Raw genomic sequence first — 26,199 nt, forward strand, 5'->3', positions numbered from 1 at the left:
CTGGTTGGGGTTTTTTTAGCATTTTCTTCAGTAGAAACTGCAGCTTCTATCTCTTATTAGTTACAGCTGAGGGTAACAACTTGTTTTCAGAAAGGGACAGGAACAGCAGTTGCTGAAATAGTCTCAGGCCCCCTAGGTAAAAAGGCAGGGGAAAACCAGTGCATCTTTAGCTGTACAAATACAGCACCAGCCAGTGGTAGTCAAAGCTGTTGTTAACTACTTAAGCTCAGTTGAAATGTGAGTACCCAGCACACAGGAAATAAATCTGCTGTCACTGTGTGTGTGAGATCTTGTGTTAGAAGCTCCTGCAGGGACAGCAGATTGCTCTGGAGCCCTCCTGTGCTGTGCAGTGAGGCAGCCACCCCACTCCTCCTCCTTCTCTGCCAGGGAGCAGCAGCTGGAGCTGGGGCATTCCCTGGCACTGCAGTCACTCCCAGGCCCTGCCTGGTGCCTTCTGATGGAGCAGCAGGAAGGGACATGCCTGGAACAACCATGGTGACTACACCAGGACAGGAGTAAATCCTTTCCCTTGTGGTGTAACTAAGATGTGATTATTTATTTTTAAACCTTTAATTGCAGTGTGGGACTGAAGTCCTTGCTGCAGATTTTCTGGCTTTGCACATACAATGCTTTTTCACACACAAACATGAAACTGTGAGTTTATAAAGTCTTTATTGAAAAATACAATTGCAATATTTTCATACAAAGTGAAGTAAATGGAACATAGTAACAACAAGAATTGTCTGACACCTCCATAAATATTTTTACAGAAACATCTACACAACTTCTGGACTTCAGCTTTTTGTTATGCAGGTAAGAAAAACCATGTTTTTATTTTACTTCAGTTGAACTCGTAGTGGAATTCAGTCTTAAATTTTCCTATTATTCAGAAGGGCAGGAATGACTGAAAACAGGGCTTTTAGCTTTTGCTTCCTCAGCCTTTTGGAACCTGCATGTGCCACATGTTACATGAACACCTCCTCCCCACCAGAGGACTGGCATCTTGTACTGTGGGAGAGGGCTGATGCTTTCCTAACAAGTCTGGTAGTTTGGACCTATTTTAAATGAAAACAAGTGGTAAGTGTAATGTGCACCACCTGCTGATCCTGGTATTAGGGGAGGGCTTTCACCCACACAGCCTGCTTTTGGCCTTTTTACAAAAACCAAAACACAAAACCAAACTCCCAAGCCCTGTCCTTTAAACACAAACAAAATATCTAAGTACATGTTTTAGGAGATGGGCACCACCTTCCTGCTGCTGAGTGAGCAAGGGCTAGAGTCCTGACTATCAAGAAAAGCAACAAGCATATAAAATTCCTTGAAAAAAGCACACATCCCTGGCTTCCTGCATTCATTGCTGAATGTACATCGAGTTACAATGAATTCTTAATGCCATTTGCTGACAAGAGGAGCAATGGGATGTCAGATTGAAATAAATACAAAAGTCATATTGTTTCAGTACAGAAAGACAGCTGAAGTCAGCCTTTGGAGAAAATATTCACATTTAAAAAGTGCCATTGCAAATATACAGCAAAATTTGTCTGCATTAAACATGATGCTTCACAGCCCATTCCCAAGACTCACCTTGGGACCACAAGTTCACTTTAAAACATTGCACAGCTCAAACCAAACAACACAATCACCTCCCTTGGTACAGCAAAGGGCCACACATTAAAGCTTAACATGATGATACTTTGCAAGGGCATGTGGAACATCCTGATCTGGACAGAGTCCATCCATCCAGCTTCCTTCAGGGCCCAAAACACTCCCCTTGTCCCTCTGCAGGAACTGGACTGTGAGAATGTTACTCCTAAGCCGTTAGTTTGTGAGGGGGTTAGTGAGGAACCCTGACATTGTGGGTACCTTGGTGCAGAGCTCTCTGCTGAGGCACCTGGACCTGTCTGGCCACAGCTGGCAAGGGTGAAGCACTGACTAGAGCAAAGCAAAGCTGTAAATACCGGCTGCAAGGTCCCTCCAAGGGGTTGTGTTCTCCAGGCACGGCTGCAGAGGAGTCACACTTGCCTTGTGAAGAGCTTAAGCAGGGCCTGGGGGTGTGCCAGGGGTGGCTCCTCCCTGTCCCCAGCACTGTCTCCCCTCGTGCCCTGGCCCAGCTCCGTGCAGTCAGGGAGGGAGGAGCTGTGCAGGCTCAGTGAGACCCTCGGTCGTTCGCTACGTCCTGCAGCCGCCTTAACAGAGCTGTGTGGTTCTCCTGGCACATTCGCTTGGCTGGGGCTTCAGTGCCATCTTCCAGGAGGATGCCTCTCTTCTTTGTGGGGGTCTCTCCAGTTCGAACCATGCTGTTGATTTCCTTTAGCCTCTGCAGGGGGGCAAAAGAAGGATTAGCTCTATTTTGTGACTGCCCCAGTGTGATGTGAACTGTTGCTAGATGCAGTGCAGTGGGACTGGACAGGCTCTTCTATGGACAGGTGTACTGTACCAAGGTATTTTCTTCATTGCAGTACTGGTCTTTCCTTTACCAGAGTAAGTCTTAAACTTAATGGAGTTTGTTGTGTGCTCGCAGAGCTCAAAGGCCCATGCAGCCCTACAGCTGTGGCAGCTGCACTGGCAGTTTGACAAGCCTTAGGTGATGATGGACAAGGTAAACAAAATGTCATCTTGCAGAGTCTGCTCTAATTTCACTACCAAAAACAGAAAACAGAGTTAAGGAATGAAAAAATCGAACTGAAACCCTTTAGTCTCACCTTTGAGGGGCTGCTGCTGAAGTAGTAGAATATTTTCTCTTGGGGAGAGAGGGCAGCCTCGTTTCTGTGTGGCGAGATGTAGAGGGGGTGGTGCTGGGAGAGCTGCACTCTGCGGGGGGAGCCGAGGCGCACGAAGGGGTACGGCGACAGCGGGGGGGAGTCGGTCTGCCCAGAGAGAACAGAGCACTCAGAGCTGCAGCAGGGCTTTTCCAGGCACATGATACCATACAGCTGTACAACAAATGCAGGCTTTCTTGTGCTATTAGGCCAGATTAGGATTTTTTAATTCAAGGAAATTTAATGTGTGGTCAGAAGATAAAGCTGCGTTTATCAAGAAAAAGCTGAGAACGTAACTTACAGCATTTGAAGTGTACTTGAGGGCAAAGTCCTTGATCTGCTCGATGTAGACGTTGTTGTAGAACTGGATGAGGTCCCCGCGCTCCTCCTCCTCGGTGTCGCTGTTGGGGCCGCTGAGGCGGGTGGGGGTCGGGGGCGCGCTGGAGGGCTGGGGCACGGGCAGCGTGCTGCTGGAGCGCATCACCGGGCTGGAGTCACGGCTGCCTGCAGGGCACGGCCAGCAGGGGTCAGGCACTGCCACCTGCAGGCGCTGCCGGCCCGGGACAGACACACACAGACACAGAGACACAGACACAGCCCTGCAGACACACACACACACACACACACAGACACACACACAGACACAGCCCTGCAGACACACACACAGACACACACACACAGATACAGCCCTGCAGACACACACACAGACACACACACACACACAGCCCTGCAGACACACACAGAGACACACACTGCCAGCCACCCTGCGCAAACGGGACCAGGAACCTGCTCCCGCCAGCACTGAGGCCATGTAAAGGCTTTGTCCCTTACATGAAAGCTTTGTTGATTTCTAACTTCTTACTGGATAAACTGAAGGGATTTGCTCTAGGAGATGAGTTGCATGATAATATAGAAAGAGCTCAAACTCCATTTTTCAGCATTTGTGTTGTACTTTTAGCAGGAGCTCTTTCTTGCTGCCACCTGGCACCATTTCAATTAAAGAATAGTAGTCTTTTTCTGTCAGAAGGAGAAATACTTGGCTTTGCCATACTTCTTGCTAATTTAATGTGAGAAGTCACAAAAATATATTTTTTGCTCCCTGCCACCTCCCTGTGACAGAAAATATTAATACCTACTGCTTATACCATCATCTATTAAATACCTTGAAAACTGCTGGTAAGAATACACAGCATCACTTCTTCAGTTTCCTTTATAGAAGTTAATTCAAGGAAAATGTGTCAGTATCAAGAGAAGAATCCCCAGAGCTGTCAGCTATGCTGAAATCAATGCTGTGGGTGCTGAACCTATTTCTGCAGACTGACAGTGCTACAAAAGAAACTGATTCGGCTCTGTGGTTGTGATAAGAGTAACTGTGAACCTGGGCTAGCCTAGATTTCCTCATTCTGCAAAGACTCTGAAGTTCTTTGGTGTGTGAGCTGAACTCAGAACTCAGGCCAGCACAGCAAATTCCCAAGGTAAGTGCATGAGGGGGGGGATTTGAAACTATCAGAGTAGGTGCAATAAAAACCTTGAGTTAGAGCAGCTCTTCAATGTTATCAATGTATTCTTAATTGTGTCTAAGTTTACCAAAGGAGGAACTGTTTGGGGTGAAAAAACAACAAAATCCAACTCTTAGCACACAGTTTTGGAAAGGGAATTGAACGCAAACAGCTGGCATTTGGAATCACTCACTTCTTTCTCTGTTCCTGTCTCTGCTCCTGTCTGTGGGGGAGTTCTGCTGGCTGCTGCTGTCACTGCTGCCCGAGTGGCGGCGGCGGCGGCCCTTGATGAGGACACTGCGATAGACCTGCAGGGACAGGGAGCGTGAGGGAACAGCTGCCTGCATGGCACATCTGCGGCCAGAACTTCACTGTGGCACCAAACTGCTGCTTGCAGGGCAAAATACAGCCTCCTAAGAGCAATAACAGCCCATGGGCACTGCCTCCTTAGATTTTAAGTAAACAACATTTTCTATTTTAGGTACCGTTTAGCATAAAAAATGCTTTCAGTAGCACACGATTTTGGGTATGACCACTCTCTTTAGAGAATGGTTCACAGACTGCAACCCCTTAATATTAAATGTTGCTTTGCCAAGCACTCTGTTCCCAAAATAGCATGAAGGCATTTAATAAGCCAGATCCCACACTGTTAAACAGTGACTGTGCTCACGTGACTCTTGGCTTGTGGCTGTGTCCGGTAGCAGCGCATGATGTTCTGGAATGATCTATCTTCGTTAGTAACCTAAGGGGGATGGACAGAAAAGGTTCTGTTTTTCTGCAGGTTTTGGGGTCTTTTGTTTGGCTTGGGGGGTTGTGTGTGTTCGCTGTTTGGGGTTTTTGAGGAAGTAATATTGGGAATATTAAGCCTTAAAGGGGTTTTTTGTTTGCTGTTTCTTTGCTCCCACTTTACCTTAGTCATGACATAGACTGCACACATCAGCAGCTGATCCAGGTGTCTGTCCATCATGATTTCGGGGCAGTGCACCAAGGAATACTCAAAGCACGTCCAGATCTTTTTGCGCAGCTCATCAGACACATCAAGTTTGGCACAGAGGTCCCTCAGACGAACACTGGCCAAGTGATAGATCTGTGACATTGGACACTGTGCTCAGGGCCACTGCAGCACTGCTCTTGTGACCCAGCAAAAGAGTGACTCAGACTTGCACACCTGTAGAGCTTGTGCAAATGCTAAGCCAAGAGAAGAGTAACTAAATTCTAATTTAACTTTTGCTTACAAGGCACAGACATTCTCAGTACTGGTGTCAATGCTAAGAAAGAATTTAAGCTTCAAGCAAATGTTAAGTTGTCCTGAACAGAGAAAGGGCACTGCATTGCCTACAGTATTGAATAAACCAGAAAGTCTCAAAAGTGAACCTCTTTCTTTGGAAGAGCCTTCAAGAAAATGGACACCTTTAAGAACCTGCTGGCCAAGTACAGAATCTATTTTCACATCCTGGTATGCCAGCACAATCCTTTGCTAGTGAGAAGCAGCCTGCAGGACAAAACTACTCTTCAGGTGTGTATGTATAATTAAAGTATAGATTAAATGCAATATGCCCTCATGATTACAACCGGTAAGTGTGTATTTTTAAAATTACTGCAGGTTTACCGAAGTAAGAACTAAGCAAAGGAAACTTAGATCAAAAAGTACCTTTCTGAAGAAGAGTGCAAGGGAGCCCATCTTGCGAGGCCTGGCGGCCGTGGCAGGGAGGTGCTGGGTCTGTCTCTGCTCCCCAGGGGAGATCTGCTGCACTGCTAACTGGCCTGGCAACTGCAGGGCTGCCCCAGCCATCTGGGGGCTCACGGTGCCAGCCAGAGTCTGGGCACTCAGAGGCTGCATGGGCCCAGACACAGCCTGGGGCTGGGTACCTACATTTACCTGGACTGGGAAGAAAGTTATTCCTCCATTTTCATTGGCAATACCTGCAATGTAACAAAAAGAGCCTGAAATAACAGCACTTTGGAAAGTTCATCATGAGACAAAGAGATAATGAAGTAAGGTTTTCACACCAATGCAGTTCTCCCTGGCTGTGCTGCACTACCCTGATGGAACCAGCCCGAAGGGCAGCGCAGCAGCTTTCCCTCGCTCACCTTGCACGGGTATTGTCACCGTCTGCCCGTTGTTGGCTGTCACGGTGGCCGTGGCCACCGTCACCAGGGTCTGGCCGGGCACGGGGGTGACGGGCACGGCCTCGGGGCTGACGCTGTGCACGGGCACGGTGCTGACCACGGGCTGCGGCGGCCGGAGCGCGGCGCCCGCCTCGGCCTCCCCGTCCGCGAACAGGCGCCGCCGCGTGGGGTTGGCTGTGGGAGAGCTGTACCTGTCGTACAGGCTGGCAGGAGGGGACGAGAGGCCTGGGCAGGAAAACACACACACACACCTTCAACTCTTGTTTTACAAATAGGTGATGCAAAACTCCTCAGGAAAAAAATGTAAAAACCCAGACTGCTTTTAGAAATTGCTTAATCTTCAATAATGACATGTTTAATATTTTTCTAAGTTCATGCATTATATTTTACTTTTTTTAGCGGAAAAAGTTTGAGATGTCATATAATATATAGTGGAGTTTCTTTTCTTGTATAATAAAGCAAACCAATTAGAGTGTGAGCTGTGTGTGCATGTATAAAAACTGTTTAACACATACATACATGTGCAGTTCATATCCATCACCTGAGAACACCCTATCAAAGCAGTATTGTTCACAGTGACATGATGAATCCATCAGTCTTAGACCTCTGATGCAACTCTGTGAGCTGCAACACAAACACCCTTTACCAATGTGTCTGCAGCTAACTGTACACTGGCATTAAAGCAGCTTCCTCCCTTACATAATTTAATCTAAGTAAGCAATGTACAGCATGTTCTACTTTAAAAATATCTCACCTTTTCCCAGTCCTCCACTTTCAGCACGAACCTCGTTTATTCGCCGTGGTGTCAGTGGTGAACCCACAACACTGTTCGCAGCAGATCTCTCAAAGTACTGAGGTGGCATTACCTAAAATATTTATCTTTTTATTAGAGTGTCTGTATCACACATTAACTACATAGCAAATTGTTAAAAGCTACTGCACAACAAATTTTGAACAGCAGAACATTTTGGAAAAATAACAAGAACAGTGACAAACTTAGCCTAAGCCCAACAAAACCAGTAGTGAGTGATTGCGCTGCTCTGGAAGATACACACTGATAGTCCTTCTGTGGCTACTGTGTGTACTTTTTACCACAGTTCTTGTCTAATAACCTTTCCAAGTGATACCAGTCCGAACCTTCCCTGCTTCATCATTTTGTTCACTGTTCTGCTACGCCAATAAAATGCTGGATAAAATACTGGGTGAGAATCATCTCTGCTGCCTGTCTCTGTTGCAGATGTCTCCATAGAGATGATCCTGAGCAGGCCAGAGCACACTGTACTTGCTGCTTTCCCTGCACTGGTGGGCTGGGATGGTGGAACTGCTAACTGAGACATGTAAGGCCTCTCCTTCGGGGTACAAAATCCTCTGTCTGCCATCCAGTCTGATTGGGAAAGCTATGTAACACAGAAAGATGTGCTCACCTCTTCACAAGTAGGAACTTTGTTTTCATTCTCTCTGATCCTGTCCCACAGTACAGACTCCCTTTTCCATGCCATACTTTCCAGGATCTGTTCTTCAATATGATTCAGGTGTTTCACCACTTCCCGACAAAGGCCATCCTCTGCTCTAATGAAAACCTCAATCACCTGTGCAGTGGATAATTACGATCAACATAATGTACTTGTTTAATAGAGTAATTCTTAAACAAAGATCTAATTCCAAATACTAGATTTTCAAGGAAGAAGAGACTATCAGAAATATGAAGGGTGCATTACAATGACTCAATCCTAGGCTGTCATACAGGTCGATGAGCACTCATGACTTTGTAAGCATTTCTAGCTATCAAACACATTACCTTGTAAAAATGGTAAACTGGAATGTCAAATATTTCAGTGACGAATGGGAAGTTTCCAGGTGGATTGTATGTAAAGGTAATGATCTCCAGGCAACATGCCAGCAGAGACCTGTGAAATACATCTTGCTCCAGTATTGCCTGCAAGAGTTGCAAATTTTAAAGCTTATTTTACAGTGTAACTATAGAACAATAAAACACTTTTTATTGTATCAATAGCAAGATTCTCAAGCTTACAAAAAGCATCTCCCTATTTTTTAAGGGACAGAATAGAGATCAAAATGAGCCATCTTTACTCATTAAAAACTTCACCTATCTCTGTGTTTGCAAACACAGTTTCTTGAACCTTTTTCGTTTCATTCAGATGTACTTATAGAGTTCTTCTCAGAGATCTACCCCTCATTTTAAATAGTTGACCATTCTACTCTACATCTGTCCTTTTCTGCAGGTCCCACTTTAAAAGTTGGAACCCTTTAAAAGAGGAACTCTTTGATTAGTTTTCCTTACAGATAAGTCAGTGTCTCCCAGTCTCTTCCTCTCTTGCTCAATGACTGACTCCAAGACCTTGTAGTAGAGCATCTCAGCACGACGAAAATGCTTACTAGCAACATCTGCAGGAAGTATAAATAGAAGCAATATTGTAAAATGCAATAAAAAAAGTATTATATTCTTCATCTTTAGATACAGAAATGCAAAAGTAGTTTGTGTGGATTTCTGTGCTGCTGTGGATACAATACTTACAAGACTAAACAATTTAATTTCAAGTTAATGTAGGAATCCTCCTACACTGCACTGACTTGTGAATGAAGAGCAAAGTAACTTGCTACTGAACCCAGTTGTGGTGATATTGTAAGAACAATCCTTAACAGTGAACACAATTTATATGGAGAAAATGTGCCTGCGTGGATCCACCTTGCACTGTGCAACAAAAAGCACTGAAGGAACTAAGCTGACAAGAACAAAGGGAGGCCTTATTAAGAAACAAGGTCAAGAGCATCTTCCTTATACTCAATCCATCTTCAGGCTCTTTAGATAACGAAACAACTTTGCCAATCATGTTTTTGTGTTTATACTGGAAGGATTTTAATACCTGTACTGATCCATCCTGATATGTAAGCCAAATTTGCTGCTGGGTTTTTAAAGATTACAGTTACTCAGATTTTCCTTACCAGCACAGAAATCCATGCCATCACTAATATTCTTGTATTTGAGAGAAAAAGTGGTAGTTTAAAGTCCTTTTCATTTCACTTCTCTAGTGCTAAAAGTATGATGAAATTCCAGTGATTCAAGCTAAGGCTGATTATAAAATTTTAAACAGCACTGAAATTTGCTATGTCTTAAGAACATAGAAAGAGGCAAGAGAAGTAGACAAGACACTTGTGCTGAAGCATAACCTGTAGTAAAACTTAATTACAAGAGATGGATGTGTTTATAGGCATTTGATGGATAAGCAAAATGTTTCTCACCTTTGGAAAAATTACTGAATTCTCCTTCAGACTGAGTGCTCTGACAATACACTTCGTGCATTTCTTTAAGTCTGTTTGCAATGGTTTGAGAAGGATCTCTGGAGCATGACCTGAAAATAAAAACTAAACATTTTCAATATATGATTCCTACTAAGACCAAAAACACTGTATTTTTTCATATGTTGAAAGCATAAAAAATGGAAATACATTGTGCAGCAATACAAACAGACCCAAATGTGTGTAACTGCAAACAGTTTATCCACATGGAGAATAAAGTTTGGTTTGCATCTCTTACAGTATGGAGTGATTTTCTAGGCAGTGCCCTTTGTTGAGGAGCAAGAATTCTTGAAAATTTTATACTGGCAACTTGTGCTTAGAGAAGCTCAGAATTGCAGCGTTTTAAATGGTGGATGTTGATCAACATCTAAGGACAGATGAGTCTTAATAAAGAGAACAGTCCTTCGAAATGTAAATGTCTTTCTGGATTCCATTTCGCTCCAGCAGTGAAAGACTGGCTCACATTTTAAATTATACTGTTCAGCACTAATGTTAGCTATTAAAAATATAATAGAAAATAGGATTATGTGGCTAAACCCCAAATGTACCTGAGTATTTGCTCCAGGTTTTCACTGGGGGCATTTTTCAGTCCTGCCAGCATGGTGTGCAGGCGGCTCAGGCTGTAGGTTGCTATGGAAACAGGTGTCACGTATGGGTTGCTCTCTTTAATATACTTGCGGCCAGTAAGGGGGGTTGTGATCCTGAGAGATTTGGACTGAAAATAAAAACATAACCACATATACACAGACACCCTGTTACAAACTCTGATAAAGGTCATAACCTAAAAACATCAATCTGCAGAATTCTGACACTGTGTTATGGAAAAAAATGGCTCCTAATCAAGCAACCCAAACCAGACCATGACTCAGGAAAGAGCCAGCAATCAAGAATTTGTCTGTGTTGCTCAGGTGTTTGTATCAAAGAGTTCTGTATAAACAGAGGGGATGTGACCTATGCTGAAATGCAGATGCTGGAATTAAAGTGTGAAACAATTAGACCAATATGAAAAATCCCCACCAAACCCCAGTACCCCTTCCTAGCCTGAGTAACAAAGGCAGCTGTAGCTCATAGAAAAAGTGTACTGAGCCATGGTTTGCTTTCAGCAGGTTTAACCCTTAAGATGAAAAGTCCTTATGATCAGCACTTTAGTTTATTCGCATCAGATCAAGCCATCACATTAAAATAATGTAACATCAAGGCTATCCCTTCAACTAGCATACAGCAAAATCAATGCATCTTCTAATTACCTAACCACACTGTAACTTAACAAATACATCACATTCTTCACTATGAAGTCCATCTCCCAGTACTCCAACCATTTTCTCCCCACCATCCAAGGTGTGTTGTATTTGTCTTCATAGGCAACCAGGGAGGGTGGCTTATAAAAACAGCAATACAGACCATGCCATACTCACCCTGTCAAAATGCTGCTGCAAATTATGCTTCACTTGTACCCTTTCAGCTGTTTCCACTCCTGAAGGTGTGTTTAAGCACCTCGTGAGAGTTCCAATTTCTTCATCCGCATCCTCGCCAAGGAATATTCGTTCATCGAGATTCCCCACTGACAGAACATACTCCTCGTAGGCCTTGTTGATGGCTTTGCTACAGCAGAAAGGAAAGACAGACAAACCCCCTTTACTTAGACTGCTTTGTTCACCTTCTCACAGAACTGAACACAGTTCTGGCCTGGGGGAAGCTTATTTCAAATTTCTTTTGACCCTCACTGAAGCTCCTTTAAGATCTACAGTACCTTAAACATTGCAGTGGCAAGGACATTATTTTCCCTATGTATCTGATACCCTGCCATTTATCCAGTTGCATGAAGAACAAAGTAAAACACTGAGAACTGCTATTTCCTGGAAACTCCTCAAAATTTACACAACATCTTATCATAAACAACACTAAAACATTTGTATATCATTAAAAGAAAGTAAGTCCTACCCATAAACATCTCTAAACACCACCAAACTCATATTTTCCCTCCCACTTCCTACTCAATGTGCTCCCACAGCTTTTTCATAATAACTCTGAGTTACACACACAAAAAAAACCCAGGAAAGAAAAACACAGGAATAAAAGCAGACATCAGGTAACACCATCCTGAAGCACTGTTCCTCTTTCAAGCAGGCCTCAGCCCCCAGCAGTGCCAGGAACAGAAGGCAGTGCTGGAGGTCATCACTGAACACACAAGGCACAACTGCTACCAGTGCTCAGCCAGCTAACAGCTGCAGCTGGGCCACACAGGGACACTCCTGCAAACCAAACCACAAACAGGCACTTACACGCTATCTCCAAAGTTCCCAGGATCTAGAAATCCTGTCAGATTTTCATCTTTTCCTTTTAAAAGCTGTAAGACATTTAAGAACAAAGGGTGGGCATTTAATTTCTTATAAAGGTTTTGAAGGTAACAAGCAAGGAGAGATTTTTCTACATTACAAATTTACTGACCAACCTTTTTGTCAAAAAGCTTCCGAATATATGGCTTCCAAAAATGCTCCTTTATACCTTTTGCTTCCAAAACTAATCCATAATGTAAAGAACACAGTTTTTCAATGATGCAAGGAGGATCAGATGATACTTTATAATCCTTACTATGGAAGTCTTCAGGTAGACCTACAATTCAGAATATTGTAGGATTTAATTCTGAAAATCCATATCCTGCTTTCTTATTAAACTTAAATTCTATGCAGTGTAGTCAAGGTAGTATGAAATTAAAACAGCAAATTAATTAGTTCTCATGAAAGAGCTACTAATTACATAATGCCCACTCAACTCAGTAATATTATCAAGAACAGATTTTGAGTTAAGAGATTTAAAAACATTAGTTACTGAGTGATAAAAATTACATATTTCAATTCTAATAGGAAAAAAATTCAAACACTGTTGAACTACAATATTTATTTGAGATAATGGTCTCAGGTCACATCCGAAGCACTACTAGTGAAGGCCAATCCTGTACAGAACTGAAATGAAGTGCAAGCCTGGGAAGAGTTACATCAGAAATTCAATGGCAACTTCTCACCATTCATTTGAATTTGTGGTTATGAACAGCAGCAATCCAGAAATGAGAGAGAAACAAACCTATTTGAGCTCTGTGTTTTTCTGAACTGTTGTATCACAGAACATTCCAATCTCACTGTGCTCAGTGATGGCTATGTCATTATGCATTTTTTCACTGACATTAAACCTCCATTAACTCAAAGTACTACTCTAACTTCCTTCAAGGGTATTTCCACGGTATACCAAATTTTTGACCTAACGTATTATTGACAAAATTTACTAGTCTGTTATTACATACTACATCATTAATAGAATGGAACTGTATGATCAGACACAGAAAATATTAATTCTCATGTATTTCAAATCAACTCATTTTTTTCAACATACCCTTAAAATTAGGATTCAGGAGTTCTTTACGGTTAGGACACTGCAGAGCATTTCCATACACGAGATCCAAAGCACATAACAAGAGATGGTAGGAATTGACCAAGTCATCACTGATCATAGGAAAATTTCCTGCCATATTAGAAAGACATAAAATAAGGAAGGATTTAAGAATTTTTTAACCAAGAGACTGTTGATGTTTGTATTACAATCAATAATGGAATCTTAGAAACACAGACTTTAGTGACTATAAGTACCTGAACAGCAACACAGGCAGTAAAGCAGACTCACAATAACACGTAACAAATATAAAAGCAAAATACTTTTTCAGAGACAACAATTATGAAGGAACTCAAGTACATTGTGCTGTTTTGAAATCAAACCATACCAAAATATTGATAAATAAGCTGTTGTTGCTCCCTCATTCACAGTAATCTCATTAACCAGTGCATAAATAACTTGCAGCAGCACAAACTGTACCATGCAAACTGCCTCAAGGAAGGAAACCATGCTTCCATCACTGGCAGCACCAGCCCCACTGCAAATTCTGCTCTGAAGGCCAAAGAGGGTAGAATGGGCTCTGAAACTCAACTTTTCCCCTTTGACCCAACTCTGCATTGCTGTAAACAGCTGCACATCACTTGACCTTTGGCAAGGCTAGACCCAGGTTTTCAGATGGCCTAGAAACTGCTCCCTCCTTCAGCCCCTGCCCCTCACTCCCAGAACAAACCTGTACTTAACTCGGTTAGATTTATTATTTTTTTTTTTAACAATCTGTTTTCTTGCAAAAAATTTGCAGGGGGCATACTCATTATAAATAGTAATAAACATAATTTCATTTCTCTTGTGCTTTACAGAAGAGCTAAAATGTGTCCATCTCTGACCCTGCTTATTAGGTATTTTTTATTCATCATTTTCCTGTAGAAAAGAGTCCTTGGAACTTCACTCTTCTAACACTTTTCACAAAGATTATAATCAGAGTTGTACATTAATCTTTACTGAACTCATTTATTTTTATGATATTCCTCTAAGAAGTGGCCCTAGATAAAAAGAGTTTGGTAAAATAAATTACAAAATTAATCAAAAACAGAAATCACAATTCTGTTACTCTTTATGCATAGCATGATATTTCTATTCCTCCTTAAACACTAATAACTCTTCCACTCTTTCTACCCTCCCTTTTTTCTCAGGGAAACTCCAAATCACTTATCTGAGTACACTCTGAAGAACATGTTTAAATTCTTGAAGAAATCTATCATATAGTAATAAACTCACTTAGAATACATTGAAATGGATATAGATGATTAGAGAATTTTTCTCAATTATGCTGTTATTTTTTTACCAGTAACGTATCAGTTTGTTCAAATTTATGTTACTTTCCGGTTCCATGTTTGCTAGAGGAAAAATAATTTCAATGCAAGTAATAAAAACTATTTTAAAAAATGAAGCCTGGATGAAATTTTCATTAACTTTACCCACTTATCAGTTATTTCCAAATCATTAAAAGTTCACAGCAAAGCAATGAAAAACCTAAATACTGTTAGCAAACCTTTAATCAATAAAATTCTCAAAGTAACTGTCATAACACAGGTTCAATTCCACAACCATGACAGCTACAACAGCAATCCTTACTGTCAGCACAAAAATAAATATAATTTCACAGTACCAGTATTTCCATAGTAATTTTTTGTGGCTGACATTTCAAACGAGGCTCCCTTTCACAACCTTGTATCAAATAATTAAAAAGACAGGGTTTTTTTTTTCCCCTTCAATTTTAAAGAAAGAAATAAAAGAGTTTGAAGAGCAATTCTTACAATCAGTATGCTGAAGTGCAGTCCCACTGAACAAGGGACTCCTCAGCTGCAGTGCATGAACTGAAGGCAATGGGCTGCAGGAACAGACAAGCCTGGGCCTGCCACTGATGTGTGGTTGCTGTGATAAGGATTTACTGCCCACCCCCAAACCACACAGCACAAAACATCACACCAACACTCAGTTGTCATTTTTGTGCTGCCACACTTTAATAATCATCTAGTAACTTTACAGCTTCTATGCACTGCAATTTTTAGTTTTCCTTGTAAAATTCAATTGGATGTGTTGTCAGCATGGTATTATTCTCCATAGGGTTAGTTACCATGTCTGAAACTGCTTGCAATTAACATGTAGCCAATTGATGATGCAGTTACTCAAATATATCTGTCAATAACTCAGCAACTTTATGGGAAGACACATGAAGTCCCTCTGCACCTTGTCAATCATCCAATCTTCTCACAGAAGTGAGGACTTACAGAAGGGAAAAGGAAAACCTGTGATTTTCCAGACTGACCTACTTACTCTCTCAGCTGCCTACCTGTGCTAAGGAAGTGAGTCCTGACTGACTGGAAACAAGTACAGTACTAACTCTGCTCTGGGCTCAGTGGCTGAAGCTTATAAGCTTTAAGGCTGCTCTTACAATAAAGGTTACATGTACACTGCACCTATTGGGTGTTTTAAGGACTGATGTAAAATAATAATAAAACTATGTCTGCTGTATTTAATCCCTTTCAGATCTCTTACCTTTTGCATGAACAAACAGCACCCAACAGAAGTGGAAAACTTCGGTCACAGTACATGGCTGTCGTCTTTTAGAGGAAAATACAGCAAGAAGACAATAAGCTCAATGAATCAAAACTGATAAAACATCATACTAATTCAAAACTAGGCTTTACTACAGTGTGGCCAAAATCTTACACTCTTCCCACAAAACCCTGACTAAAGAAAATGCAGGATGATGCACAAAACCTAAAAGATGTTTAGTGTAGCCACAACTGGAACCCCAGTTTCAGCCTGCAAGATCAATTCCACAGCACTCCAACTACAAATAGTAACAAAGAAACAAAGCTTCTACTATAAAGTAAAATACCCACAAGTCCTTCAGCTACTAAGAAATCCATGGGAGCAGTGAAACAGACTGAGCTGCACTTTGAGTTGTTAAAGCCAAGCAGAATCATAAAAGGAAAAATTCTTCCTGTGTTTCCCATCTCTGCAACACTAGTGCTTCCCTTGCCCACAGGCTGATTGAAATATCTCCCCTCTCCCCCAACCCCCAAATCATCAGAAATTCAGCAGCTTTGGGATTTCCTGCCCAGTCAGATCTGAAACTGAAAAAGAGCTTATAAATTTACTGGAAGCAAGGACAAACCAACTCTGATATTATAAACAACAACTATGAAAATACAGTCAAAACACAACTAAAACAAACAAGCAACTTCATTGTATTTCCACTAAAGTCATGCTCTAAAATCAGTCTGGAAATAACAAAAATGCACCTCTGTTTTCTTCCTCTCTGTTGACGAGGTTGATCTTCTTGAGGATACCTGAAAATGTCCTGAAAAATGGGCTCATACTTCTTAAAAATGACTGCAGAAACAGTGAAGTTTCTCTCTAATCTCTCAGTTCGCTCTCTGAACTGGGATGGAAGATTTGCCATGTCTTCCCACTTCTTCATCTTGTTAAAGAACTCGATCAAACTGGAAATAGTGAATGGGTTAGATCAGAAAGGTCATTTGTTTTTCCTGCAGAAGTAAACTCTACATTTTCAAAGAAAGTGCAATCTTTACTGCCCAAACTACTGACGAAATGGTGGCATTGCAAATGTGAAATGAACTGACAGCCAGTCCTTCAGCCATAAACATGGATAAGCTCAGACAGCTCGTGAAATATTTTTAGATCCTCGGCTGATAACCATGTTAACTATGTACTCACAGGTCTGGCATCTTCTCACACAGACAAAATCAACTCCAACACTTAGATTATTCTGAAATCTCTTACCTAGCTTTTCTGCTAATTTATTAATTTAAATAAAACAACCTGCGAGATCTAGAATGTTAAGAATATTCTACAAAGCATGAAAAACCTCTTAAGTTTTAGTAAATTGCACTTTGCAAATTTGACTTTAATTCCTTTTCTGCTTCTATATCTACACCTTCTTTTTTCAGTGTTATTAGTCTTGACAGCCCAGACCACAGAAACAATTTATCAACATTCCCTGAATTTCTGATTTGGAAAACAAAAGCTTATAGAGGAACATTTTTGCATTATTTTAAATCAACAGCAATGGTTCAACAACAGAGGAAGTGGGATAAAAAGTACATAAGAACATTCTTTCTTTTTTATGCGATGATCTATGGAATTTTGAGAAAACAATGAGATTGCTATAAGTCAATTGTTTCAGCTTTGTTACTTTATGGGCATCAACATACACAAGTTTGTTCATTGGATCCTGACCTCATTTAGTGACATTAGCAAGAACATTGTGAAAAGTGTAGTTTTCTTATGCAAAAATAGAGATAAATCTTGTGAACATTCTCACAGCAAACTACAAATGGTTTCTCATGTGAAAAGTTCACACTCAGTGCACCCCAAAAATTGGATGCTCTTCACTGACTGACTTCTTTCCCCTTTGAGTGAAGGAAGTCAATCTCTTACTTTGAAAATTAAGAGTTTTAATGAACATAGTACTGAGCCAAAGGAGCTGCCCTACTTCTGTGGCAGTGAGCTATAACACAAACATTCCAGGGATATAAAGTCTATCTTCAAAAAGCAGGAAACAAGAAACAAATTTACCTTTTATTCTCTATTTCCAATTTCACAAGGTGGTAAGCACTCTTTGAGATTTTCTAAGTGTCTAAAAGTCAGCAAGAATAAGAGTTACCTTTGGTCTGAACAGCGCAGGATTCTGGTTAAGGATACATAATTTCCTTCTGCTGTTCCTCTGCTCACAGTTGGAATCGCTTTCCTGCAAGCCACGTACAAGGCACAAGCCAGCCAATGCATGTCATTTCCCTGTGAATCAAAACATCACGCATCTAAAAAACTTCACTGAAAAGAAAAACATGGTTTTCAGCTACCCCAACACCGGGGAAAAGCCCTGTGTCCTGAACAGATGAGGTCCAACCAGTGAGAAAGTTGATTCGTTGTTTCAAACTTCTGTTGTGCTTTAGGTTTTTAACAGGTGCTAAATAGACACTGAACACTGAACTGCATCAAAACTAAACTTACTAGTTACTACTATAAACTTTATATTACTCAATCTGGTACCTAAAGACAGAAATTAATTGTAATGAGCACTTGAAATTTTATTCTCTGTCTTTAATCAAGTCGTAACACTTCAGCGGGAAAAAAGACGGGTAAAACAAGGGGCCAAGCTGAATTCGATGCCGTGGTTTTGCCGAGCTCCGTGCTGTCAGGGGCCCGGGTGAGCGCAGAGCGGGGCAAGGCAAGGCGGGCTCCGAGCATCGCTGCCCGCGATGTGCCACCGCTGCCGGAGCGGGGCTCCTCCTTCCCCGGCCCGCAGCACCGAGCCCTGCCCGAGCCGCCCGGCCCCGGGAGGGCAGCGCTGGGGCCCGGGAGCTGCCGGCGGTTATCGCAAGCGCCAGCTTCGCTAGAGGAAGGCACCGATAAAAGGCGCTTCCGAAGCTCCCGGGCGCGTCACGGCGTGTTCCTGTTTTCGAGAACGACGCGACCAACCCTTTACCTTTTACCTTTTACCCTTCACCCCCCAAGCCGAGCCGTGCCGCGGCCGCTCGAGCCCCCAGAAAATAACAATGTGTTCACACCTGCGCTGGGCATCTCCGCGGGCCCCGCGCGGCTGCGGAGCGGCGCTGGCCGAGGACACGGTGCCGCTCCTCGGCCGAACCGCTGCAGCCGGCGCAGCACAGCCAGGGGGCTCTGCCATTTTTAACACCTTGCCGCCGCTATGACTCCCAATTGCGATGGTTATTCCCGGCCGCCCGGGCGGTGCGACGAGAGGCCGCCGCGCCTCCACCGCCGTCCCTTCCCTCCGCACTTCACCCCCGCCTCTCGCCGCGGACCCCTCGCGCCTCCCTCACCTCCAGGGTGTAGTTGCGCCTCATGCTCTGGTAGCTGAGCCAGGCCTCGGCACGGGCGCGCTCGTCCATGTTGAGGCTCCTGCAGAGCTCCTCGTAGCGCTGCCGGGTCTCGCCGTCCTCGCCCGACGGGGACGGGGCGGCGGCCGCGCCCCCCGCGGGACCCGGCTCGGCCCCGGCCGCCTCCTCGCCCGCCATGCCGCGCCCCGCCGCTGGGGGGCAGCGCCGCGCTCCGCGCACCGCGCCTGCGCCGCCGCCCCGCGCGTTCGAATCCAAACAGCGAGGGACGGGCCCCGCCCCCACCGCGCGCCGCGCCCGCTCATTGGCCCGCGGGGCGACCGCGCCCCCTCCCGCGCGCAGGCGCACGGCGCGCGCTCCTACCGCGCACCGCCATGCACCGCGAGACGCGGGGCGGGGCCCGGGCCGTGAGGGGAGCCCGGGGCGGGCAGGGAGCGCTCAGCGCCGGGACGGGCGGTGCTCAGATATGTACACGAATATGTACACACACACACTGCGGGGCACGGGCTGTACACAAATATATACACAAGTATGTACACAAATATATACACACAGTACGGCGTAGGGCCTGTACACACACCACTGTACACAGGGGTGTGTACGGCCCGTGTACACAAATATGTCCACGCATACATACAAATATATACACATACACGATGCACACACAAACACAGAGGCAGTGGGGTGTAAGAAAAAGAGGCTGAAATAGCTCCCCCTGGTCAAGTCCCAGCCGAGGAGAGAGGAAGCTGCCAAAACTAAGATTTAAGTCCTAGAGCAGGTACACGTCAATTAAGTGATCAGTAAAATAGGCTGCACTTGGTTAAAAGAGATTTATTGAATTTGTATTACTGGTATTTCATGAACGCTGAAAGCTTCAGGGGCAAAAAAAGAAATGTCAAGGAAAGATGATTTGGTGACCTGAGATGTGATTCAGGACACAAACATGCACTGGTACCCAGCACTGAGAACAGCAGACAGCCCGAGCTGGAAGATGATGATGCCAGCAGGGTACCCCAAACCTGCAGCACCCCAAACTACCAGAACAAATTACAACCTTAAAAACGAGTGATTAGACTGTATTTAATGTCTTAAATTTTTTTTATAACACCGAGAAGCTGTGAACTTTGCAGGGAGGCCAAGTTCCTGCTCTGAGATATGCAGAGCATTGATGGGAAGCTCTCTGCCACTCAGACTATATAAATGATGTAGTGCTTTTCTGGTATACTGAAAATGCACACAGGAAACATTTTAATAAAATCTTTAATCTTTTTTATCCCTGAGGACTTAGCTTCACTTGTTTGTTTCACCTCTTTGCCTCCTGCTCCTCCCCCATGAAAAAGATGCAAGTGTAATAAAGAGTTCTCCTCATATGGCATGTTAATGATTTGAGTAATTTTGACTGCTGGACTCCATGCTAGATCTACCAGTATGACAAGTAACAGCCACAAACACCCTCTCAGCCCAAGTCCCTCACAGCTGCTTGGCTACCTCCCAGTCACACACATTTTTTACTGTCTGTAGTCTCAGAAATTTTCCCCATGAACATACTCTTGTCCCCTGCTTAGAGCACTGTCAAGCAGAGAAGCTGGCATAGTAGTTCCCAAATCAAATGCTTTTATCGTCTGAAAGCAGAAAACTGTGAGGACTATTACCAGTTTTGGTTAGCACTAGGGGAAGTGCCCTCATCTCTCCAGATGATGATACTGTATCTGATCTGACATTAGGATCTCAAAGACTCCCCAAACCAGCCTCCCTTTTATTCACGAGACCTTACCTGGAACAGTAATGAGAATTGTGCACTGCCAGGTCTCGTTCACACTGGAAGCACATAGGAGGGAGAGCAAACAACTCCTCATTTTCCAGTTTAACTTCATGAAGGATCTTGGGCATTGCATTTTCCTTCCTCCCTTGCATGAGAGAACCTGAAAGGAGGCAGCATTCAATAAAAAAATCATAAAAAGAACTTGGAAAGCTGCTATCTTTATTTCCTTTTCCTCTAAATATAACAAAGAAATTATACTGCTTGTTTGTGCAACATTAGGGACATTTAGATAAGCCAGCACAGTTATTTTGTAAACTCCTCTGGCTACACCAGTACATTTAGTCTGCTCTACAGACGACACCACCAGCCCAAGGTCCCAACAATACAGAGATGTAGAATTTTAAATGTTGGTCAGCAATAGCAATGTAAATCCTACATTGCCCTGAAACAGCCTGCTCATGTGGAAGGTAAGTGTAATAGAACTAGATCAGAAACTGCTTATAAAACTAGCTGTTAGTAACTTGCACATCACAAATAAGTTAATGTAACACCACTGTGCAGATCCCTTTATATTAACCTTGAACACCAGGCACATTTCATCTCACTACAGCTTGAATTAGACCTTCATCAAATTTTGATTTCTGAGAGACAAAATAAAACAAACAGGACAGGACTTTGCCCTGGAGACCCTGTTTAAGAGTCTAACCTAATCATCATACCCCACATATTGTTTGGAAAAATTTCAAAGGAGTGCCAGAAAGTAACTGCCAACATAGTGCCTAAATCACCTGTTCCTTGGGAACAGTTCTATTGAAAAAAAAAATCCTTATATTTTAAATAGACCAAAAAGACTGTATTCTAAAACTAATTTTAAAAAAATACTATTAGGGATTTTGCAGGACTTCCAAGGAAAAAAAAACAGATAAATTTTGAACAGAGCTCATGTATATGTGAACTTTTATCACCTGTGTACAGATCTGCAGAAGGTCAAAAAGGATGATCAGGATATGAAGAGAAAATTCAGACTGAAATAAATAACAATACCATCGAATCACTCAAATGCAATGCCAGGTTAAAACACGGTGGCACTGGACAAGCAGGAGACAACTTGGGTTCAGGAGAAATGTCTGTGCCCTGTGTGAAATACATGCAATAGTTAAGTGCTGTGTACACAATTAAAAGCTTTAATAAAGATATGGAAAGTAATGCGAAGTTTTTTTTAAAAAAAGACTGAAAAGGTACTTACTTCACTGCCAACATGCTTATTGAAAATTAAGGTAACTTTTGGACCAGAACCTAGATCGTATATTCTTTTCTAACCGTAAGTACTGTAGGGTGGGAATAAAGGCTGGTCTTGATAGTAAGACAAGAGAATTGGAGGCAGAACTGACTCCCAATAAAATTATACAAGAGTAAACCATGGTCTTGTTACATATGTCCTTGGCTTGTTTGCAGGGTTTTTTAAGGTCTTAAGAATAATTTCAGTTTTAAAAGTTAGAACTGAAACTTGAGTTTTGCTGCTGGAAGATCCATGTTTAATCCTTGCACAGCATTACTTTCACATACTGAGGCCAACATCACGGGTAGTCAAAGAATATGTTTAATAAAAAATAATTAAACTTCCATTTGCTCTATAGAACATCATAGAAAGTAATTCAATAAATTACAAATGACTTTTTAAGACGCTTGTTCAACTACAGAAAGCAAATTCAGACTACACAGAACACAACTGGCAAATATTGCAAATGTCCAAAAAAAACCTGGACTAAGACTTGGATCATGAAGCCTGAAACAAGGGATAGAAATACAAGGCAATAACAGCTAAAGTTTTTTTAGTAACTACCAACACACACTTTATCATCACCTTGGATATCCTTTTAACTTCAGTATTAGTGTAATTCTACTGAGGTTTCCTTATAACCCTTAACTTTATACAACCGTATTTGCATATAGTTTAGCTGATAGTGGGACACTTTTTCCCCCTCTGGATCAAACTGATGAAAAATAACCCAAATATAATTATGTTCAAGTCTACACCAGCCTTCATTACTTGAAACTGTAATTGCCTTATTACATAGAAAGAATCACTAGAACAGTAACCAAACTTACTTGACCATAATAGGAAAATACTTTATTTCATAAATCTGATATAAATTAGGTTTTAGCCACAAGATTTAGGACTTGTTTTGTGGGGGAAGGGTGGGAAGTGATGGTATTGTTGACATACTCCATCAGCAAACGAAGTTAATAACTGCTTGTAAAACTTTGGCTATTTCATAGATGCATCCTAGTTAAATAAAAGTGCTATATTACAAAGGGCAAAATATTAAATATGAAATACTTTTTATTTTAATGATGAAGAATTGGCTACCCCCTTCTCTTGGCAGTTTTTGATTTTCACTATTGCTAAGACACTGCATGAAGGGCCAAAATCAGAATACTATCTGGGAAAATACGTAACCAGCACAATCCAAATGGTAATTGTATAATAGTGTAATTACATCTAATACTGCTTCTAATCATGGGGCTAGTTATTTTGCACATAGAAACTTATATTTCATTGGTAAAGTTCTTGATAAAAAACAACACAGTTGTTTTACTGTACAAGCAAGCAACAGAACTATATCAAAATATACAGTTTTTGTTTTTTATTTTTAAATTTATCCCTTTGTAAAGCTTTTTCCATGACTTTCACTAGTACCTGTATCTATTTTCTCTTAACACTTGCCTATTCTTGGACCACAAATGATGTAACCAAGGTCAACTGAAGTCTCAGTCAGTTCAGAAGTTCTGTAAATGTGAATCTGGGCCTCGACCGTGTCAGAGTAATAGCAGCTTAAGAAGAAGGAGGAATCATATCACACATCAAATCTTTCTTAGATTTTATATAGTAAAGGGTTCTAAGGATTTGGACTTAAAACAGATGCCTTATGCCCTGTTACTGTGGTTTCTAGGAATAATTTGTCTTCCTTACTATTCAAAGTGCTTTTTTCTTTAGTGGGTAACTCAGCATAATATATGAAGTGATATCCCAATAATGATTTTGGATAATATTTAATATTTAGTCAGATTTAAATCTGCAGAGAAGTTTAAACTCAAAAGGAGTTCAAAACTATCTGTACTTTATTTACCATTATTAACTGGGAACTCCAGGAGGTTGTATGACATAAAACACAAATAGAAATCTACACAAACAAAGCAAACAAACAATTTTTACATGAATTATGCAGTGTTGAAAGGTCTTTTCAGTGGCACTTTATGACAGTTTGCCTCTTCTGAGTCTTGGGGAAACTACTCCTCATTTTGGGACTTTTAATTCTGCAGAGGGAGCCCAAAACTTTGAAAGGTGTAAACTAAATAGACCTGCATGGTGTCAAGTAGCATGAGGTAAGACAGTTTTTGCTTTAATTTCCCCTTACTGCTGTCAAAGAGAACAGCTGCAATAAGGGGAAAAGAAAACTCCAACAGTCTTATCTCACGTAACTCAGATTTTAACATGCTATACAGGATGTCTTTAAAAAACAAAACAAAACCTGAAAACAAGTAATAGAAACCAATGTAAACTTCCTAAACTAACTCAGCTGAGGTAACAGGTAGCCAGTTTAATTGGCTGATTGGGAAAAATTTATCTTCTTTTAAACACACTTGTACCTGAATTGGAAACAGCAGTGCATCACAACACTAGAGCATTTTCATGTAATTAAAGCAATGGATGGTGATGTAGATTCTACAGCTTTCATGACATTCATTAGCTGCCCAAATTATTGCTGAGTTTTGATCTGTAAATTATAAGTGTCAAGGAGGCTGTAAAACTATATTCAAATTAAATCAATAATATGCATAAAGTATTCTGTGTTCACTGCAAATATATTAAATATACAGCTCTTATTGAGCATTATTTTCATAAAATTAACCCCCCAACAAAATTATAATGCCTTTTGTTGTAATTTTACACCATTGTGTATTTGATAGTACATACAAGTTCAGAAACTTATGAACTTCAAGAAATATTACATGCAAAACGTCTCTGAAAGCAGTTTGCACTTCTAAACAAATACTGAAATGTTCGGTCAGTAAATCATTGATGCACTCAACACTGGGTTATTTACAATGAATAGTTAAAGAATAAATTCAAAATCAGTTTATAATTTAAGTGCAGAGTCTGGGGTCAGTCTTCATCGCTCGAATCCGAATCCTCAGATGAAGACGATGTACTGTCAGATCCAGATGAAGCATCTGCTTTCTCTGAACCCTCATCTGTGCTGTTTTCATTGTGAGAGCTTGGCTCTGTTCCCCCTTTGTCTTCCTGATCTCTAACCCTAGAATTTTCCTCCTTTTCTTCTGTGGGCTTGGCTGAGCCTGTGTCATTGCTTTCACTGTTCTGTACATCGAAAATATTAGACTGAGACAAAGCTGGGATATGAAGATTAAGGCCTGGAGTGAGAAGCATCCCTGGGTAAAGTATGTTGGACAAAAGTAAAGGGTTAAGAGAGAGAGGATTGGCAGCTGCAGCGGCAGAGGATGTTGAAGGAGAACTTGAAACAGAGTTTTCACCACCAGTATCCGTATTTTGGTCTTCTGTCCTTTCTTTCTTTGTATCCGTCTCCTTGGAATCGTTTCCCTTTTTCTCCTCCGACACGGATTCTGCCGCCTTTGTCAGGAGTCCTCCCATGCCCAGCAGGTTGGGTAAGCCAGCCATCCCCGACAGCAGCATGGGGAACATGGCAGCCACGTTCTTGGCCTCTCCCGCGGCGGCCAGGCCGGCCGGCATTCCCATCAGGCCGGCCGTCACCTGCAGCGACTGCAGGTTGTGCAGGTTGTGCTGCAGCGCCTGCAGGCCGGGCAGCTCCACGGCCGGCAGCAGCCCGTTGGCCAGCAGGGGGCTGATGGCCGTGCCGGCCGAGGCGGCCGCCGCCGTGGCCTTGGCGGCCTCGCTCTTGGGGCGCCGGCCGCGCCGGCTCACCTCCTCGCGCACCACCGGGCCCGTCAGGATGCGCTCGAACATGCCCTCGGGGAGGAAGCCCTGCGGAGACACAGCGCCGCTTTAGCGGGGGGGGCAGCTCGGACAGGGCAAAGGAGAAGCGATCGAGGACTCAAGGGTACACAACAAAGGCCTCATCTCCAGACAGCTCCCTGCGATTTGTGCTACCACATCCCAACCTCTGAGGGCCATCTCCACTGTGAGGGATCTTCTGACACCCTCTGCTAGCTCCCCCTTCATAGTGTCCTGGCACATCAGACCAAATATAGCTCATTATAGGAGCAAGCTCAATCTAAGATCTAAACCAGCATTGCTTTGAAATAGTATCACACAGCAATCACTTGACAGTTTAATTAGTTTTCAATTTAAAGTTAAATACGTGTGATTGCACACAGACCAACTCTGAGCCCCTTTTTATTTTTGCTAGTGTCTTTTTAACATCCTCGTATTTCATCTCATCCATAAACTAAAGAATAAACAA

General features: G+C 42.4%; 2 protein-coding genes across 8 annotated transcripts in view; both read right to left on the minus strand.

The window, feature by feature from the left end:
- Positions 1–655: 655 nt before the first annotated feature.
- Positions 656–19,203, minus strand: RBL2 (RB transcriptional corepressor like 2). Of its 3 annotated transcripts, none has more exons than XM_056500518.1 (22): positions 18,961–19,203; positions 17,784–17,914; positions 16,399–16,599; positions 15,647–15,711; positions 13,094–13,222; positions 12,159–12,319; positions 11,989–12,053; positions 11,122–11,308; positions 10,255–10,421; positions 9,650–9,759; positions 8,691–8,794; positions 8,187–8,324; positions 7,813–7,977; positions 7,143–7,254; positions 6,350–6,613; positions 5,910–6,181; positions 5,169–5,345; positions 4,929–5,000; positions 4,452–4,566; positions 3,061–3,263; positions 2,703–2,933; positions 656–2,317 (listed from the first exon to the last, which is right to left on the minus strand). In XM_056500518.1, exons 1-22 carry the CDS (start codon positions 19,153–19,155, stop codon positions 2,147–2,149), a joined length of 3,435 nt encoding a protein of 1,144 aa, XP_056356493.1. In that variant the 5' UTR covers positions 19,156–19,203; the 3' UTR covers positions 656–2,146. The 3 variants fall into 3 exon arrangements, with proteins under 3 accessions (XP_056356493.1, XP_056356494.1, XP_056356495.1); XM_056500519.1 differs by having other exon boundaries at positions 2,703–2,867; positions 18,961–19,202; XM_056500520.1 differs by lacking the exons at positions 17,784–17,914; positions 18,961–19,203 and adding an exon at positions 17,696–17,768.
- A 3,118-nt stretch (positions 19,204–22,321) lies between these two features.
- The window catches only part of CHD9 (chromodomain helicase DNA binding protein 9), an 85,159-nt gene continuing 81,281 nt past the window's right edge, over positions 22,322–26,199 (minus strand). For all 5 annotated transcript variants that reach the window (XM_056500513.1, XM_056500510.1, XM_056500511.1 and 2 more), the window contains one exon: positions 22,322–25,760. In XM_056500513.1, the coding sequence (XP_056356488.1) occupies positions 24,906–25,760 (855 nt within the window). In that variant the 3' untranslated portion in view covers positions 22,322–24,905. The remainder of the gene's footprint in view (positions 25,761–26,199) is intronic.

This window comes from Oenanthe melanoleuca, chromosome 11, assembly GCF_029582105.1.
Source record: "Oenanthe melanoleuca isolate GR-GAL-2019-014 chromosome 11, OMel1.0, whole genome shotgun sequence".
Taxonomy (NCBI): domain Eukaryota; kingdom Metazoa; phylum Chordata; class Aves; order Passeriformes; family Muscicapidae; genus Oenanthe; species Oenanthe melanoleuca.